Source organism: Protomyctophum parallelum, assembly GCF_964188405.1.
Source record: "Protomyctophum parallelum genome assembly, chromosome: 5".
Taxonomy (NCBI): Eukaryota; Metazoa; Chordata; class Actinopteri; order Myctophiformes; family Myctophidae; genus Protomyctophum; species Protomyctophum parallelum.
This window is the reverse complement of record NC_139702.1, coordinates 8,579,869-8,598,945: the sequence shown is the minus strand read 5'-3', so window position 1 is coordinate 8,598,945 and position 19,077 is coordinate 8,579,869. Positions and strand designations below refer to the sequence as shown.

Sequence of the window (19,077 nt, the reverse complement as noted above, 5' to 3'; positions counted from 1 at the left end):
CACACACACACCCAAATAAAACACACCTACAATTAGTGAATGAATTATTACGTTAGGCTGTTTTCCCTTTTCAAAATGGCTGCGATGAAACTGTTAAGAGGTTAACACAAGACAACCAATGCATTAACACGGTCTAAATCAATAGCAGAGATTAAAATAGGGTGCATTTTGCATCCCAAAACGCAGTTTATAGTTAACACATTGAGTACGCCGACTGCCTTCAAAATATAGGCTATAGAATACCGGAGGTGTCTGATCGCTTTTACTTTGAAAGCCATGAACCGGAAACACTTTCCTAAAAAAGTTGACTTTACAAAGTGACCTCAACATCCCCGATCATCTTAATATATTGTTTTACGCTCCAAAAAGCGTTCATATTTTGCGGGAGAGACGGATGAGGAGCAGAAAATAAGCGCCAGCATATCGCTCTATTCATCACCACGGAGAGCGCCCTGGATTAGGAGCTACGAGTCATTCTTTCCGTCTCGCTAACGTGGGAGTCAATAATAAGCTAATAGTTGCACTGAGCGTTAGCATACGGCAAGCGAAAAGCGAAATGCCAAAAAAATAAATAGGAAAAATTCTGAATATTAATATCTCGCCCCGCATCGCTGGGATGTCGCTAGGACGTCCTCAGACGTCCTTAGAACTCTACGTTCGGTATCCTATGACGTTCTCAGGCGTCCTACGTGCTGTAAGTGTTAAGGGACGCAATAAAACAACAACCTCTGCATCCACGGGATCCACTACTGTAATGTTTTTTTATTCTAGTTTATTTTGCTAGCTTTAGTTATAATAATAATAATTTCTTCTTCTGTTTTCTACATGAATATAACCACATTATAACCATATAAAATGAAATGGGAGTTAAATGCTGCAATTAGTAAAAATTGCAAAATATGACTCCTAACGTCATTGAAGTGGGACTCATAAAATGTCCCTGGGACTCATCTAAAAAGACCATCCTGCACCCCCGGGACTCATTACATTGAAAACCTATTTACATCACTGCAATAGCAAGTGTTACTGAACTCTACTGTAAATGATGGATGCTGCGTCAGTCGGGGACTCACCCTGGCAGGACTTGCCGGCCTGGCAGTGGGTCATGTGGTTGAGGACGTTCTTCATGGTGCGGCAGTGGGGCAGGGCGCAGGCCCTCACCTCCCCGTTGGCCTGCTCCCGCCGCTGACACTTGTGCGCGTGGAGCAGCAGGACCAGCTGCTGCTGGATCAGCTTGCGCTTCTCCGGGTCGGCCGTGGGGCCGGTGGCCGGGACCGCCACACCGCCGGCAGCCAGGGACAGCATGGCGGCCTGCTGCTGGGGTTGCTGTTGGAGCTGCTGCGAGGGGAAGAAAAAGACCACCCTTTAATACACTGGATCAATACATTACTGGTGATAAAAACAACTCAAGAGATGCATAGCAGTGACACATCAATACATTACTGGTGATAATAACAACTCAAGAGATGCATAGCAGTGACACATCAATACATTACTGGTGATAATAACAACTCAAGAGATGCATAGCAGTGACACATCAATACATTACTGGTGATAAAAACAACTCAAGAGATGCATAGCAGTGACACATCAATACATTACTGGTGATAACAACTCAAGAGATGCATAGCAGTGACACATCAATACATTACTGGTGATAAAAACAACTCAAGAGATGCATAGCAGTGACACATCAATACATTACTGGTGATAAAAACAACTCAAGAGATCCATAGCAGTGACACATCAATCTAGTCCAACGTGCCAGGACACCTTGGTCTAACAAACCCTTTATCTGCACATCATGAATATGTCACAGCGTTAGCTGGAGCCAAAACAAATATTGGATTGGAGGCAAACATGAATCACCTCAGAATAGTGGATACGTTCTTTGGTAGTAAGGCCAGCCTAGCTACTGCTCAACTGCTGAACATCTAGCCGTGTTCTTGGGTATAGTAATTGCTCCAACTTGAAACATTATGGCATAACCTCAGTGCTTACCAGGCTTTCCATAGTACCTGAGGAAAGCCTGGATTCTGTTCCAAACAAAACTGTGCGATTCGATCTAGAGCCCAGCTGCTACTACTACTACTACTACTACTACTACAGGTACATGCATATCTAGTAGGTTACACACACACACACACACACACACACACACACACACACACACACACACACAGACTGCACATTAAGTCACACTGACTGGACCAGAAAGACGCCAGAGGGCGAGAAGGTCACGTGCACTGGCCATATATGGAGCGTATATTGTGTACAGGATGTGATGAGGTCAGATCAACATATGGAATGTCAGAACAGGTCAGCTCCATATATATCCAAGGGTGGCAGCCATAGACTGTAAAAAATATGGACAAAGCGTTCTCCCGGGTCTAACATGGACGTAAAATGAAGCCTGTCAGTCCTTGAATTGTACATCGCCATCTTTCTTGATCCGTTTGGGCCCAGCTGGCCCATTGGCTGGCCCAGACAACGAGGCGGGACTTCCCCCCTTCTTCTCCGTTGGTTTTTATTTTGACTCGAGTGGGAGGGGACTCCCGATCATAGACTGTAACGGTAGTCACGCCCCTCAGAACATACACGACTTTATGGTCATTTATTTTATAAATGGGACCATAATTTTCCAAAAAGAATATTATGACATTAGAAATGAGACTTTAAACTAGTGACTGGAAGCAGAAAGTATTCATGACCATGTTTATTAAGGTAATACAGTCTAGGTGAAGTTGGGCCCAAATACATGGACTTCTATGGGGCTATGGGGTTTTTTTGGGTCCAGTGACAGCGCCACAACAGGCCATTATATGAACTTTCAGGAAATCCCGATTTCCTCAGTGGCTTCACAAAATATCTGTCTGACTGCCCCCCTGGTGGCAGCGGGGGCAGTGTATTGAACGTACAGGGTTTGAGGAGGGCCCAGGTAGGGCCGGGCCTCAACACCCTGAGCACACAGGACGGAGTTCTCCGCCCTATCAATTAGTAACGCCCAGCGCTCAAGAGGAAGATTGATCAAAAAGACTGAGATTATTGATATCAAAACCAATCACATCTCTCCACAGGCTGGGAGCGTCTGTTGCGCAACACTGGATGTTATTTTCCGGTGGGACGTCATTGAAATTGTTCCCCCCCATTTTAGCCGACAAGATCGAAAATCTTAAAACGTTAACTCTTGATCTAAATCATCAATCAAGAAAAGATTGTGTGTTAGACAGCCCACCGCAGACCGGTTGCTAGTCGCGTTAGAATTAATCATACCTCCCGTTGTCGTCGATCGCCTCGAGTGTTTTGGCTACATCAAGCTACTTCAGCCACATCCGGGATAACATCCCGTCTGTCGCTAAATGTGCTCCGCTGGCACCGCTGCTATAAATCGCTGGGCGCCATGATTTAATGGATTAAATAACCCCGGGCGTTCGGGCGGGGAGTTAATTGTCGGGCCTGACAGCATAACTGCTGCCATTGCCAACTAATGGTTAAATACAATATAAAACTAAAGTATTGGACTGAGGTGATCATCAAAAATGTAGTAGTTTAAATAAGGTATTGTCTGTCGAGAGAGAGAGAGCGAGAGCGAGAGAGCATACCAGACTTGTAACAGTGTTTCTACATAGCAGCAGTATTGATACTTTTGAAACATTAGAGTAATTTTCCACCACTGATTAGAACTTAGAAGTGAGTAGGCATCAGGCATTAGGCTGAATGTGAAGGGGGATGCCATATACTGTATAGTGTGCAGTAGGTCACTTCCCCATTCACATTCAATAGATCCTGTGATCTTTTGTGGGCAGATGTAATTTCCTGGGGTCTAGTAAATAATAATAAATAAATAGCTGTAAAATGTTGTAGGAAAAAAAACATATTTAGCCACTTGTTCGAATGCCCCCGCCCCCCTGTCAAAAATAGCTAAAAACAACTCATCTTTTACTTTCTCTAATAACCTAAAACATGAACCATGGTTGAAAGAAAAGAAAAGTTGTCCTTTAAACATGGTATGGTGGAGGGGGAAAAAAGAAACAAAATTGATAGGAATAGTGTGACAACATCATCATCATCATCCCCAGAAGTGGGATGAGGATCAGCGTCTCCAAATCTGAGGCCATGCTTCTCAGCAGGAAACCGGTGGATTGTGCAGTCCGGGTATAGGGAATGAGGCATTACCCCAGGTGAAGGAGTTCAAGTATCTCGGGGTTTTGTTCACGAGTGAGGGGAGGACGGAGAAGGGGATCAGCCGGAGAATCGGAGCGGCAGGGGCGGTATTGCAGTCGCTGTACCGCACTGTTGTGACGAAAAGAGAATTGAGCCAGAAGGCAAAGCTCTCTGTCTACCGAGCAATCTTCGTTCCTACTCTCATCTATGGTCATGAAGTGTGGGTCATGACCGAAAGAATAAGGTCACGAATACAAGCGGCTGAAATTAGTTTTCTTCGACGGGTGGCTGGCATCTCCCTTAGAGATAGGGTGAGAAGTTCAGTCACACGAGAGAGACTCGGAGTAGAACCGCTGCTCCTTCGCCTGGAAAGGAGCCAGCTGAGGTGGTTCGGGCATCTGGTTAGGATGACACTTGGGCGCCTCCCTAGGGAGGTCCTCGACGCATGTCCCACTGGGAGGAGACCCCGGGGCAGACCAAGGCGCAGTTGGAGGAAATACATCGACTCTCTGGCCTTGGAACGTCTCGGAATCCCCCAGGAGGAAGTCACTAATGTTGCGTATGTGTATGCTAGATCAGTGGTTCTCAGGTTTCCTTTCCACCCCCCAAAATAATCCTATTTGAACTGGGGAACCCCTCACGCTGACAAGCACTTGGAATTGTAGGCATTACATTTAGTGTAGTAGCCTCGGAAACCCAGACGTTTTTATTTCCAGGAAGAAAAGCCGAGTCCACTTCAATATGGCATAGAGTAGCGCAAACGTCGATCACTCTCTGCTGATTTAGGAACGTCTGCACCTTTGTTAAATTGACTGACACACACACACACACACACACACACACACACACACACACACACACACACACACACACACACACACACACACACACTCCTCTCTGTGTCGCTCTAATTCATTAATCTCAGCTGCTTCTAGATTCTCCCGGTGGTGTGCAAAATAGTGTGCAAAATAGTTTATCTACAAGCTATTGATATTATTTGACAATTTGGCCAATGTTTGACCAATATTTTAAGTATAGTTTGTTGATTACTTTTGATGCAGTAATGGTCTCTCACATCTTTGTTTGAGGTGTTAAAAGGACTTTTTAAAGGCATTCTAAATCCATAATGGGCTGATGCACCCCAATCCTTATTTTTGTATTGCATACAGTATGTAGCAACATTGAAGGCATCAAACCTGCATATGGGCTAATAATCACACGACACATGCAACGCAAATTGAAATGTTTTTTGTATAGCATATTTCATCAACAAAGCAATTCAACATGCTTTACAAATGTCACTTTTAAATAGCAAAGAGGAAGGGTGAGGGCAAGGACACATACGAACAGGCTGACTGGCAGAGGGGCATCATGAGAGAAAGATGTCATGTCATAATGTCATAATTAAGCCAAATTACATAAAATAAAATGACATTCATTAAAATGACATGCATGCATTTAATTAATGAAAGGTCCCATGAGATTCAGCCTCACATCTAGAGTTCTACATGCACCTGATCTGACCGACATGCCCATACATGGAGATCTCTGTATCCGTCAGTCCTCGTCCCTTTTATGCCCAACGATTAATATTAATGTAGAACCTTTTTTTCCATCATCAATCAATGGAACAGAATGGTGACAAAATGTTGTCGTCATGTCGAAGAATGTACTGTTCAATAGCTCCGTAATAGAGTGGAGGCACAGCTCAAAAAGAGACAGGAGTCAGGAAGGAGGCGTCTTGCTCCCTTTGCATTAAAAGAAAATAAACATTAAACTTACAAACAATGCTTCTTCTGTAGGGTCAAACAGCACAGCAAACCTCTCTCTTCACAGCAAACATTTTTCTGCCTGCTCTGTGCTCTCCCTCACACACATGGAAACTCATTACCAATTGATTACAAGTGATACAATCAAGCAGGCTTGGGTCACTTCTACAGAAATTAAACAGAGTAGTCTGGAAGGCAAAACAGTCCCATCTTAAGCACCTGTACAGCGGCAAAATAAAGGAGCTCAGACGCTCATAGAAGAGCAGTTCTCGAGCTATACTGCAGTTCTTGACAATGCTGCAAGCAGCACCTCCAGGGGCAAAGCACACTTTGACCATTTTGAACCTGAGACCAAAGGCCCACATTTTGACGAAAATTAAGACATCTGAGGTAAAACTAGGCTAGAACTAGTCTGTACATCCATCCCAGTTCCCATCCAGAAATCCTCTCTAACATCCTCTAACAAAAGACGACACCCCAGCCATGGTGGGCCACTGCTACAAGCTACAAATTACAAAGCTCTGATTCCCCACCACAATCATAATGAATCATTCCATATCCACCCGATATTATTGCACAGGAAAATACTGAATATGAGGGACATGATGGTTGTTGCCAGTCGGTTTTCTCATCCGAAGGCTTTCAAGTAAAAGTACAGAATAATAGTGTAAAATAATGACCTTGTTCCCTCTTTGAGAATTGCAACCAGCAGCTACTATACCAGTCTCACTTTAGAAGCCATGCCACCTCTCACACACTAGGGCTGGGACAACATAGAAGACGGTTTGGTGAACAGTTTTGTGCGCAGATGTGAAATTGGATTTCATACTTTCTGTACGACAGATTTTCATGTCATGCTTAGATTACAGCAGTGCAATATATTTATTCTGTGGTATTGTTTTAAATAAATTGATACCTAAGAAAAGGTCTTCTTTATTTTAGAAGCAAGTGGCCCAAATTTTATTTGAATATGAAAGTGTTATCTAGATTTAAATTCAGTTTTTATTATTGTTGGATGTTGATAATTTATGTTTTTCATATGAAATTAATTAATGTTTGGTTTTATTAATATTAAATTATTGACAGGTTGCATTACTTTAATTAGCATCCGTTAAGTCATAAAAGTGGTGGTAGCCGTTCCCAGTGTTCCCGTTTACAGTGTTCCCTGCTGTACAATGACACTATGAAAGGTTTAGTGGAGACAGATATATACCCAATGTTTTGGGTGAAATTGTTTGCAGACAGGGACTCACCATGTTTGGCACACTGGTGACAGTAGCCCCTTTGAGCTCACTGGGGAAGGGAGGCAGGCCGTTATTCTGCTGCTGGCCTGGTCCTGGGGGCCCTTGGGTATAAGCCTGAGCTCTGAATGGACCACCGTTACCACCCAGACCCATCTTCACAGACGGAACATTGGACCAATGTAGGGAAGGAGATGATTAGGAGAATCTAAAATTGCCAATACCAATGTCAAAATCCTGTTGAGGGTCTGAAGGGTTAGGGTTTCGATTTGGTAAATCTAGGCCTGTCGTAATTATTGAGAAAATCACAATTATTTGAGATAATCATAATTATTATTGTCATAATAGTTTCCATGTTGGCCTGGGCCGTGGCTCAGCGGTCCAGGCACCTTGGCTGGTAACCCAGTCTGGCAGGGTCCGACTCCCTGTCCTGGCCTTTACTGCATGTCACCCCATCATCTCTCTCCCCATATCCTGTCAGCCTACTGTCTGTCTATCCCTCCGTAGAGTTCTCATCGGGCCCGACCCTAACTGGGCTCTAACTGATCAGGCCCGAGGCCCGGCCCGACTAATTAGCATAGATTTCAGGCCCGACCCGGCCCTAATACGTCAGGTAGGGCCAGGCCTGGTCGGGTTTGTGCAGAATTTGAGAAATCTGCAAAGAGTAAAAGTGAAACGCCAGTCAGCACCATCTTCATAATAGATAAATACAAACAATTCAATATATATATATATTCTTTTTTCATGGAGCCCCGAGGCCCGGTACGGCTCCCCGGCCCTACTGATTAGTATACATTTTAGGCCCGGCCGGCCCTAAAACGTCGGGTCGGGCCTGGGCAGAGTTTGAGAACTCTACCCTCCGTAAAAAATATATAATATAAAATGTGAAAGCCAAAAAATAAATTAAAATAAAATATAAAATAGTTTCTATATTTTTTCATAAATTAAAAACAAAAGCTCAAATAGCACATCTACAAGCTTACAACGCATCACTTCTCAGACCCAAACTCTTCTCCCTTCTGGCTCCAAAACTGTGGAATGCACTTCCCATTGCAGTCAGAACTGCAGCATCACTCCCAATCTTCCGCCGTAGCCTGAAAACCCACCTTTTCAGACTCCATCATGGCCCATAGCACTTACCCTAACCCCTTAGATAGCATTTCTGTTGGCTTAGATAGCATTTGACACAGACTTATAGCATGTTATGTAGACAGCACTATAATTGTATTGTATATAGTCATAGCACGCCATAGTACATATGTATAGCATAGTAGTGAATATGTATAGTTTATTATGTATAGTGTATGTATAGTTTCATCATATAGATATTCCACTGTTACCTTCTTAGCTTACGCATGTCTCATGATAAATGCTTTTATGTGATGTATTCCCATGCTTTTGTTCTTGCTTAAATGTAAGTCGCTGGCCCAGGCCGTAGCGTAACGGTCTGGGCACCGGACTGGTGATCCAGTCGCGGTGTGCCGCGGGTTCGACTCCCGGACCCGACACGGCCTTTACCGCATGTCATCCCCCCATCTCTCTCCCGTTTCCTGTCAGCCTACTTTCTATCCCTTAAAAAATCAATAAAAGGCGTAAGCCGCAAAAAGATATCTTAAAAAAAACAAACAAATGTAAGTCGCTCTGGATTAAGAGCGTCTGCTAAATGCCTAAATTGTAAATTGTAAATTGTAAATTGTACTTCATGACATGTTGTAAGCTTGTAGATCAGCTATTCCCACATTCTTTTAAAAGGTATAAAATAATGAATATGTCAGTAAATTCTTTGTATATTTCAGTCATTTGTCATATCTGCCCTGTGCATTTTTTTGATTACCAGGCAAACAGAAATGTATTATTTATTCATATCATATGTCCCAATGTTCAATGCCAAAAACACAATTAAATCGTTTACCGCAATTATTTGTGATTGTGAATTAATCGTCAACTTAAATTTCTAATCGCTATAGCTGTAAAATATTTAAAGTCAATGAATGAATGCACCCTATTGCAGTTGACAGTTGGTGTGAATGCTGCTCATGGACATTTACAAAGTGCTGTTCTGCCTCCGACTGCTTAACTACATTCAAACAACACCATCAAGCCAATTACAGTTGGCATGATGGTGATCGTGCCAACAAACAACAATTTGTTACTACAAGACCCCCTCTGCCAGTACATATCCGAGTCATGCTTGGATGACGTCGCCCAGTCGACACCAATCTGGCATGGAACTGGTCACAGCCTTGGCACAACGCAGCTCAGCATGACACCGGATTTTTGGCAGGAACACGTTTCAAAACCACAAACATCTAGAATGACTTACTTTCTGGCCCTCTATCCTCCTCTGTTCAGTTTTCTCACTCCTGAATAGTGGAGATATTATGCATCTAGCAGAACCGCAGCACAAACCATAAGGTTTTGTTTGCTGATGAAATAATGGAAGCACCATTATCGGCTGTAGACAAAAGATTTTCTGCACCGATGAGCGATGACTAATCAAAATCATAGCTTTTTTCTTTCCCCCTCTCCCTCCGCTGTATACCCCAGTCTTCATCTCTTTCCTGCCACAAAATAATTACCAGCAAAAGTGTTCTGCAGAAACAAATGGTTGAATAATAAATGTTTTGCATTAACATGTGTGGTTCCAATGGGAAACAAATCCCCCATTAGTGCCATGCCTGCCCTTGTTCCATCCATTGACTTACTCAGGTCCACTCCTTCATCCCCTCGGCTGCTGACGACAGACACCAGACTAAGCCATGCCAGGAAGCCTCCCCCCAGGCTGTTGAAAGCAAGCCAACAGACCCAGCTGAGATGCACGCACACACACACACACACACACACACACACACACACACACACACACACACACACACACACACACACACACACACACACACACACACACACACACACACACACACACACACACACACACACACACACACACACACACACACACACACACACACACACACACACACACACACACACACACACACACACACACACACACACACACACACACACACACACACACACACACACACACACACACACACACACACACACACACACACACACACAGCAGTCTTCCATTCACTCCCTTGCTCATTCAATCAATCCACACAACGCCAGGCGGCAACAAGGGTGCCAAAACTAATCTTCCCACTCTGCAGCCAGAAGGAGGGGGACCTGGCTTGTGTGCAGCTGGATTAGTCTCTTTGTATCTTTTCCCCATTTGCACTCCTTCTGTGATTTACAATGCCCCTGCTTCCCAAGTGCCAAAGTGATAGACAGAGCAAAGACCCAGTGAGTATGCCAGAGAAAGAAAAGCAGCTAACGTCCACACTCCACAGTCACACAATCATGAACAATACAAGGGGCGGGAGTGGCTGATGCTAGTGTGACACACACACACGCGCACCCAGGATGAGATTTACAACCTGCACTTAAAGCACAATAGGAAAGCCATGCACTCTGTGACAAAGGTTGTCTTTTCCTGCCCCATCTGGTTCAGCTTCACAAAACACAAAGAGACTGTTCAGATAAGTATGATCCCAGTGTTTGTACTTTTACATTGGAGCTGCAACTATCGATTATTGCATCATTAGCGATTATTTTAACAATTGCTTCTTGATTAATGCAATTTTTAACGACAGATTAAATATTTTAGTCCAATAACTCTTGCAGTCCTATTGGACCTTACGATCCACTTATATTTAAAAGACATACAAACTAGAAAAGGTTCCCCTCGGGGCACAGGACTCCACCAGGATAGGAGCATTTGTGATGTTTGGACAAAATGTGTAGGAGAAATAAAGGTGTTTTGTGTTGCTGCAATAATGTGTCTCCTGGTGGTTCTATAACAGGGAAATGTTAAGGATATAACACGTAACAGTATATTCATAATGCGTAGTAAAGTTATAAAGATAAATGCATGTTGCGTTTTCAATAAATGGCTGGCATACATTATACATGACAGATCCGTCTTGATTACATGACTATAAAGATCATATGTACCGACTCGGGCCAATATCAGCAAACATACTCGGAATACAGCGAAAATGACCTATCACACGGGTGCAGGCATGTGTTCCGACATATCAAGAGTCCAACAGTCATTAGTCCGACACCCTAACCGCATGCGGGCGCAACGCATGTCGCGGACGCAACGCATGTCGCAGATACAACGCATGTCGGGAGCAACGGTTGATTTGCGCATGTCGGACTTTTGGTATGTCGGATAAACGTCTGCACCCCGATCCAAGCACTCCATTCCAGTACTCTGCTTCAGCACTTGGTTCCATCCAGCATGGTCATATCAGTGTTGTTTTGCTACTAGCAGGCAGCTAGCCAGCAGTCTGCTGCTCGAGCGGCAGTACCGTACAACCCGAGCACCGAGCAGCAATGTCGGCCATATGGGAGTATTATATATTAGAAAACGAAAATGACCCAACAGCAGCAATGTTCCTGTCTTGCTCTATGCAAGCTTCTCTTTAGCGTTGATCAGCGTCAATTATCTTAGACGAGAGACGGCACAGGCTGACGCTGAGCTTGCCGAAATGGTCATCTTCGTAAAAAAGAATCTCCCCAACAGTTTGTTGACAAAGATGAGCACTGTTTGTCAAAACTTCATGCTACAGACCATGCTAATGACTGCTTAATAGAGCCTGCCTGCTTGCTCAGGGGGGAAATTAAATTTCGACCTTCAGGTTTATATTAAAAAGGTAAATATTATCCTCAGGACACCATCGCCGATACCAATGTTATCAAAAGAGTAAAATAATGGCCGATATATTGGACAAACCATTATTTAGCGGTGAATGTAGTGTACTGCACTCCTTTCCTAGACTAAATCAAATCACACTCAGTGTCTCTCTCACAAGTCATTTGGAGTGTGACACACATTGAGGTCTTTAATACAGGAACACAGTATTACTTCACACACATTTCTTGGAGGGTGTCACAACTTAAGTGTCATGCCAAATTGTTTTTTTAGAAAACATAATTATTACCAGTATGAGAAAGGAATTATGCTACTAAGGATTGTACCGACACTATCAGTACAATCCTTTAAACTCATGCACAAAAACTATGTTCTTCAGAGCAAAAGGAGTTGTGTATGTTAAGTGTGGTGTTATGACTCACCTTGGCTGCGTTGACGGTGGCATGAGCTCCCATCTGCTGGCCTCCCTGGGTTAGTGTCTCTGCCAATGCGCTCCCTGCCCCTCCTGTACCTGGTGTCTGTCCCTGGTATTGCATGCCTGCCACCCCAGCTCCTCTGCCTCTCCCAGCCACAGGTCCCAGGCCGCCATTCATCAGTTGCCCAGGCTGCGGCTGTCCTCCCTGGGCCAAGAGTCCTGCATGGTTCTGGCCGTTGTTCGTCATTGCCTGGTTGAAGCCTGCAGTGTTCAGGCCCATAGCTGCTGTGTTGTTGCCATTATTCTGCCCCACTACTCCAGTGGGCGTACCCGCTTTCTGGGCCTGGGGGGACGGGTGGTTGTTGGGCGAGCCCTGGCCCAGGGGGCTCTTGCCCAGTGGCGTGCCCAGCTGAGCCCCCATGCCACCAGACTGAGGACTGGTGCCTGTGAGGCCGGAGGTGCTGCCTGCTCGCAGGAGCTCCGATAGCTGCTTGTGCTTGGCGGCCGCATCTGGGACAATGGTGCTGCCACCTGGTCCACCAGCACCAGGCGCACTGCTACCATTGGAGGGCATGCCGCCCAATAGACCCAGGTCTCCGCCATTGGGGATCAGCTCGTCTGGCAGGTCATTCTCCAGGTCATCCCAGGACAGAGAACCCAGATCTATGAGGAGATGGAGTGAAGAAAAGTGACATGGGGTAGGAGGGAAAAGGAGGAGGAAAAGGAAATTGACAGTTAATGCCAACCAAGACTGAGATTGTAATATCATATCTACTGTACAACAGATTTTAATCAACATTCAGAGGGAAACAAATCATCAGTACTTTTATCCTATTTGACATTGGCTGGGTTTCCCAAAGAAATGTTGTGTTGCACGTACACACTTAGTTAACGCTGTCAAACACAACATAGAAATAGACAACCTAGACTAGAGCACAGCCATACCTGTTGCGCACGTAAGGTAGCCTGGCTCCAGCCCTGAATCGCTAGTCACGTCCATTAAGAAAATATGTTCTGGCGATTCAGGTCTGGAGTCTCTGCCTACGACAGCGTTAGTGTCGTTCGGAAATCCGATCACAGCAGCTGATTGGCCATGGCTGCCTCTACTGCAGTGACTCACGACCGTATCAATCTGGCGTATGATAAATAGTTTCTTTTCAGAAATGACAGGTTTTATAAAAATCATCCGACATATTTTACCGCTTTTGTTCACATGCTAGTAGCGCACGTTGGCTGTTTGGTTAGCAGACGGGTTAGCCATAGCCTCATGATTGACAACGTCATCTGCTTTCCTACTATTCCGATTGGTTGGTATGAACCGAAGACTGCCGCTTTGACAACGCCCATCGCATAAACTGCTGCCGTGGGGAGAGCTTTCAGTCTGAATAATGAAGTGAAAAGAAATGAAAATTCAGACCGAGTGTCAGGCTACACGTAAGCCGTGAGGCCTCGTGCTAATACATTTAGCCTTTTTAGCCTACACAAACCTGTCGACATGAGAAATGTGTGATGTGAGTGATAACTTTCTTCATCTCATTTAACCCATTCTGACCTGAGATCAGATTCATACGAGGTTTCCACTGGACACACACTGGTCTGATGAACCCATTCTGACCTGAGATCAGATTCTAAAAAATGTCAGTCGCTCTTCGATTTTTTAAAAATAGCAGACCTACAAGCTCGTATCGCGCCACTCGGTGGCGCGATATGAGCTTGTAGATCTGCTATTTTTCAATAGGTAAAGCACGACATGATGCTGACACCAAAATGGGTTCCCGTTCAGAATGGGTTAAATATAAAAACTTTGAAATTAAACAAACATGTTTCAGCATCAAAGAAATTAAACACACACACACACACACACAGTCACACACGTGAAGAGAGTCAGCTGTCCAGCAGTCAAAATATTATTAAATTCAATTTCAGAGGCAAAGTGATGTCGGCAAGGTAAATGTAGGGCGGCCTATATGAAAACACTACTGTCCCAGTGAATTAAACGGAATAACATTCGATTGTGGGTTAATGAATATAGGCCTATACAAGGAGGTTAAATGGGAGGCTATTGTGCAGTCAAAGTTACCAATACAAGTTAGTTAATTCAGCATTATTTTATTGACCGGTCAGGCCGGTACCCAGTAGCCTACCAATATAGGCCTCAGACCTACCATTGCGTGGCACATTTATGCACGGAATATCTAAGCAGCTTTTTGCTTCTACGGGCCGTCGGCATGGAACAAGCTCCCACTGTACCTTCGACAGGCAGCCTCTGTAGACATTTTTAAAGCTCAGCTCAAGACCCACCTCTACAACATTGCTTTTAAGTGATATTTTATTTATTTTTTATTATTCATGTTCTCACTGTATTTTATTACTGCTTGTTTCTTTTAATGTCGTTGCCTTGCTTTATCTGTTCTTATCTTTGTACCACTGCCTTCTCCTGATTTGACACTGCGCTGTTGTATTTTAACTGCATGCCTGTTTTAATGCCGTTTTGTTTTTGTTTTTATTATCTTTTCTGCCCTGTAAAGCACTTTGAGCTACATTTATGTATGAAAGGTGCTATATAAATAAAGTTTATTATTATTATTATGTTCCCAGTGAAAGGGGGTGTTGTTGAGAAGAACCACACGCCCACTCTATGCATATTTCCTTTGGGAAACCCAGCCATTGATCAGTTTGCTCCTGATCTGCTTTGGTCTCAGGCCGCTTTAAAAGTGCTCTACAAATAAAGTTTGATTTGAGTCAAACATGAGTCACCTGTTGAAACAAGTGATAAGTGATACCTGTTCCAACATATTTCCACACAAAACCTTTGACACATTATAAATACATGACATTAAGACAGGAAAGTGCATCATCATGCAACAAGAAGAGACACTGTCTGAACACCTGAATGTGGCCAGAGCGCTAATACTGGCTGGTTTCACTGCTGCTACACTTAAAACAACAAGTGTGAACCCATAGTCATATTCATAGTATATAGGTATTTGGCATATAGAGAATAGATTCATTTTGTATCGCAGAGCCCCATGAAGTAAACATATAAGTGTTACGTTTAATGATAATTTTACCAATCATTTTATAATGGTGATTTAAAGTGGCATGACCTTTGGGCAAGTAGATCTGTACGTGCCCGATGGGCAAGTGCCTCTGAGACCTTAGTATTAACCCCCGTAGAGATGCACAGAAATGCTGTACTTAACGCATTTTGGGCACGCATTATGTTATGCTTTAGCCATTTAAAAATATCCGATCTAGCGCAGCACCAGATCTAGCGTGGCACCAAGTGCCGTGCTACGAGCTTGTAGGTCTGCTATTTTTGAAAAATCTTGACAATGTGGCTCAACTCTTTGAATGTATATTCTTTCAGAGTGAACGTTTTTAACTCAAATCTTTGCTTCTGAGGGGTTCCTGGAATAGCACCACTGATGATGATACAGAAACATGAGGTATTTCAGAAAACTGTCAGGATATAGAAGACATTTTTGACACAGATTGAGCAGCACGACTCTCAACCCCCCCCCCCCCCAGAAATATCAATAAAACATTACAGCCAAAACTCTTCCCAGTGCAGCAAATATCCTCATCATTTCATCCTCTTTCCCCACTTCCCAGCCTAACTGGATGAATCCCATTCACCAACACTGCCAATTATGAAATTAATGCACCAGCACGCGCTCCCTGGCACTTCACCACACTCTGGCGCAGTGTCGTCAGATCAGAGATGCAGTGCGATAAACAGGACACGGTGATAAACGACAGAACTCAACATGCGTGACGAACGGGGACAGTAATGAGAATCAAGCTGCACTTGGGAAAGAATGTTTGTGTCACACCCCCGGGAAGTGTGAGCATCATCATGTCAGCATCCCAGGGACTGTGTGTTGTGTAGTGCGTTTTAACCCATTTTGGGCGGGAAGCCGGGAACCCATTTTGGTGTTGTAAGCATTACGTTATGCATTAGCAATTGAAAAATAGCAGATCTACAAGCGTCGTAGCGCGCCACTCGAGCTTGTAGGTCTGCTATTTTTGAAAAGTCGTGAAAAAGGGGCCGCAAATCTTTGAAATATATATTTCAGAGCGAACATTTTTAACTAAAATATTGGCTTCTGGGGGGTCCCAGGAACAGCATATTTTGAGATGGGGGTCCGTGGACAATAGAGATAATTCTGGGGGTCCTTGACATGAAAAGGTTTGAGCACCACTGACATTGAAACATGGGTTTTTCAGAAAAACATTATCGACCTCAGTCCAAAATGGGTTAAGCATGAAATGATTAAAGGCAAGCTCTGTGAATATGGACACTAGGAGGGTACATTCTCTGGCTCCATAAAGCATCCATAAAGCAAAGCCGAGATGGCAGTTTTCTTGTCGACAAAATTAGCACACCAATTAGACTAATTGGCAAACAGTGTTTCCCGCAGGAAAAAGCTTTGTTCCGGTGCTGGCCGAGGGGGGAATCTCCAGCGCCAAAAGGCGATCTCGGCGGTAAAAGTTAAAACTCAAAGTCTTGATTCGACTAGATAAATCCTGAATCGGGGACAGGCCTAACTACTTCCCTCCTACTCCCTGGAAAGTGGAAACAGTACATCATTATACAATAACCAAAAATGCTTGCCCCAAAAAAACACTTTCTTTGCCCCCAGCAGTTCTTGTATTCATGCATTTGTTTTACTGAGGTTAAGGTTGAGAATAAGGTTAGGCATAGTTTTACTGAGGTTAAGGTTGGGGAATGGTTAGGTCTCTATAGGTATAGATTTACTGAGGTTATGTGAGGATAGGATACATTTAGAAATACTGGATGGAGTCTTGGCGAGCGTTCTGTGGTCGCCGGATTTGACCCGGGGCGAGTGTTCTTGTATTCCATTATACTACATGGCAGTAAACAATCACGATAAACGGACAGCAAAACAATTTCTCTCTTGCTGCGGCAGAGAAAAGCAATTCCATTCCCTGCTTACCAATAGCAGCCTTGGTTCTAGGGAAGTGGATGACCAACAGGGCCACACTATTGAAAGAAGGGAGACAGACATGTGTGGCATGACGGGTACAAGTGGCCGGACCACCAGGCAGAGCCTGATAACTTTTGAGATGGTACTACTACTGCAGACCAGCATAAGCCAATGTCTTCCCCCGCAAACAATACTTAAGCTCCAAATAAAATCTCCATTGTGCAATACATGGCCCCCCCAACGTTAAACATGGGGAATTACAATAAACTGCTGTGAGAAAGGAAAACAAGCCAGCTACGCCCCTGTGGCTTCCCCTGGCTCCCCATCCTACCCAACAGACTATGGCAGCCAACGCCAGGTAAACATAGTGATATCAAGTACGTTGTAGGAATGTGGGCAATCACGTTTTGCACAGATACAGCCAGGTTGTGAACTTGTGACAGACTTGTTGTTTACACTGGAAAAAGTAATCCACTGATCTGAGAAACATGCATATATGAGGAGGGGGTGAACAGATGTTTAACCCATTTTGGGCGGGAACCCCTTTTGGTGTTTTAAACATTATGAGCTATTGAAAAATAGCAGATCTACAAGCTCATAGCGCGCCACCGAGTGGCACGCTATGAGCTTGTAGGTCTGCTATTTTTGAAAAATCATGAAAATATTTATTTCATAAAACTGGAGGATTTAGAAGTTTTTTGTTTTTTTTTAGGTCTGGGTGAGAGGTACGAACTAGGAAGGCGTTTCAACTATTATGACAGGAGCTCAGGTAGAGAGTGAGACTAGAGAGCCCTTAGTCTGGGGAGGAAGGCAAGAATTGGGGAAAAATTGAGGAAAAACAGTGATCGTCTCATGGCAGTTATGTGCACATACTTATCTATAGGTTATTACTAGGTTCCCAAACCTTTAGTTCAAGACCAAAAAAGGAGAATTGGACATTTGCCTGTGACTAAACTTGTGAAAATAGCAGATCTCCACACTCAGTCACTCACAAGGCACCGCCCCGTGTTGAGATTCTAGATCTGCCGTTTTCATATTTTTGTATTCATGGAAATATTTTTATTTATTGTATTCATGAAATACTTTTGAAATATGTTAGAATTAATTTCATTTATGGAGAGTTGTGATTATTATTTTTACTTTTTTTTAAATCTTTTGAAATTATATCTATTATATATATATATATATATATGTATATATAATTTTGTTATCATTTTTATTATTATATTATTATTTCATGGACAAAAAGGGTGTCATTTCCTTTTGAATTGGTCCACGACCCACTGTTTGGTTAACAGTGATCTATAGCATCAACGAAACCTTCACAAAGCGCAGCTATCCCACAAGGTAACTTTCCAAGTGTCCTCCTTTGAGCAGAGTGCTGCAGAGTGCTGCCAGCTAACTGAGTGCATGTGCTCTGCACTGGGAGAGGACAGAGCAGCAGAGCAGACAGTGCAGGGTAGTTTCCCCTGGCTTGCCTTCTGTTGCTGCTGGATGTCTTCATTGAGATTCAAGCGAGATTCAGCCTTTAATGAGGCCACTTGGCGCACACACTTCCCTAAGCAAACACAGCCTCGCCGCTCTGCATTGCTGCCCCTCCCTGGCATCAGGCAAGCAGGTGCTCCATGTGGAAGAAGCCAGGCCGGGGGCCAAGAGGCCATTCATCTTCCCCTGTCCATCTTTCTTCACTCAATCGCCTCCTCTTACCCTCGACCGCCCGGGGATGGTTGGTCCTGGACTGCTCTTTCACAGTGCATTAGCGTTCATTTAAACCACAGACATTCAAACCGTGGGCTTGCAATTATTT

The 19,077-nt window shown here is 43.9% G+C and overlaps 1 protein-coding gene across 4 annotated transcripts in view; it reads right to left on the bottom strand.

Moving 5' to 3' along the window:
* Window positions 1-19,077, bottom strand: part of crebbpa (CREB binding lysine acetyltransferase a) — a 68,215-nt gene that overhangs the window by 38,983 nt on the left and 10,155 nt on the right. For 3 of the 4 annotated variants that reach the window (XM_083765487.1, XM_083765488.1, XM_083765490.1), the window contains exons 2-3: window positions 12,326-12,981; window positions 1,074-1,338 (exon numbers count right to left, since the gene is read on the bottom strand). In XM_083765487.1, coding sequence (XP_083621613.1) covers window positions 1,074-1,338; window positions 12,326-12,981 — 921 coding nt within the window. The remainder of the gene's footprint in view (window positions 1-1,073; window positions 1,339-12,325; window positions 12,982-19,077) is intronic. The other variant, XM_083765489.1, reaches the window with a different exon arrangement.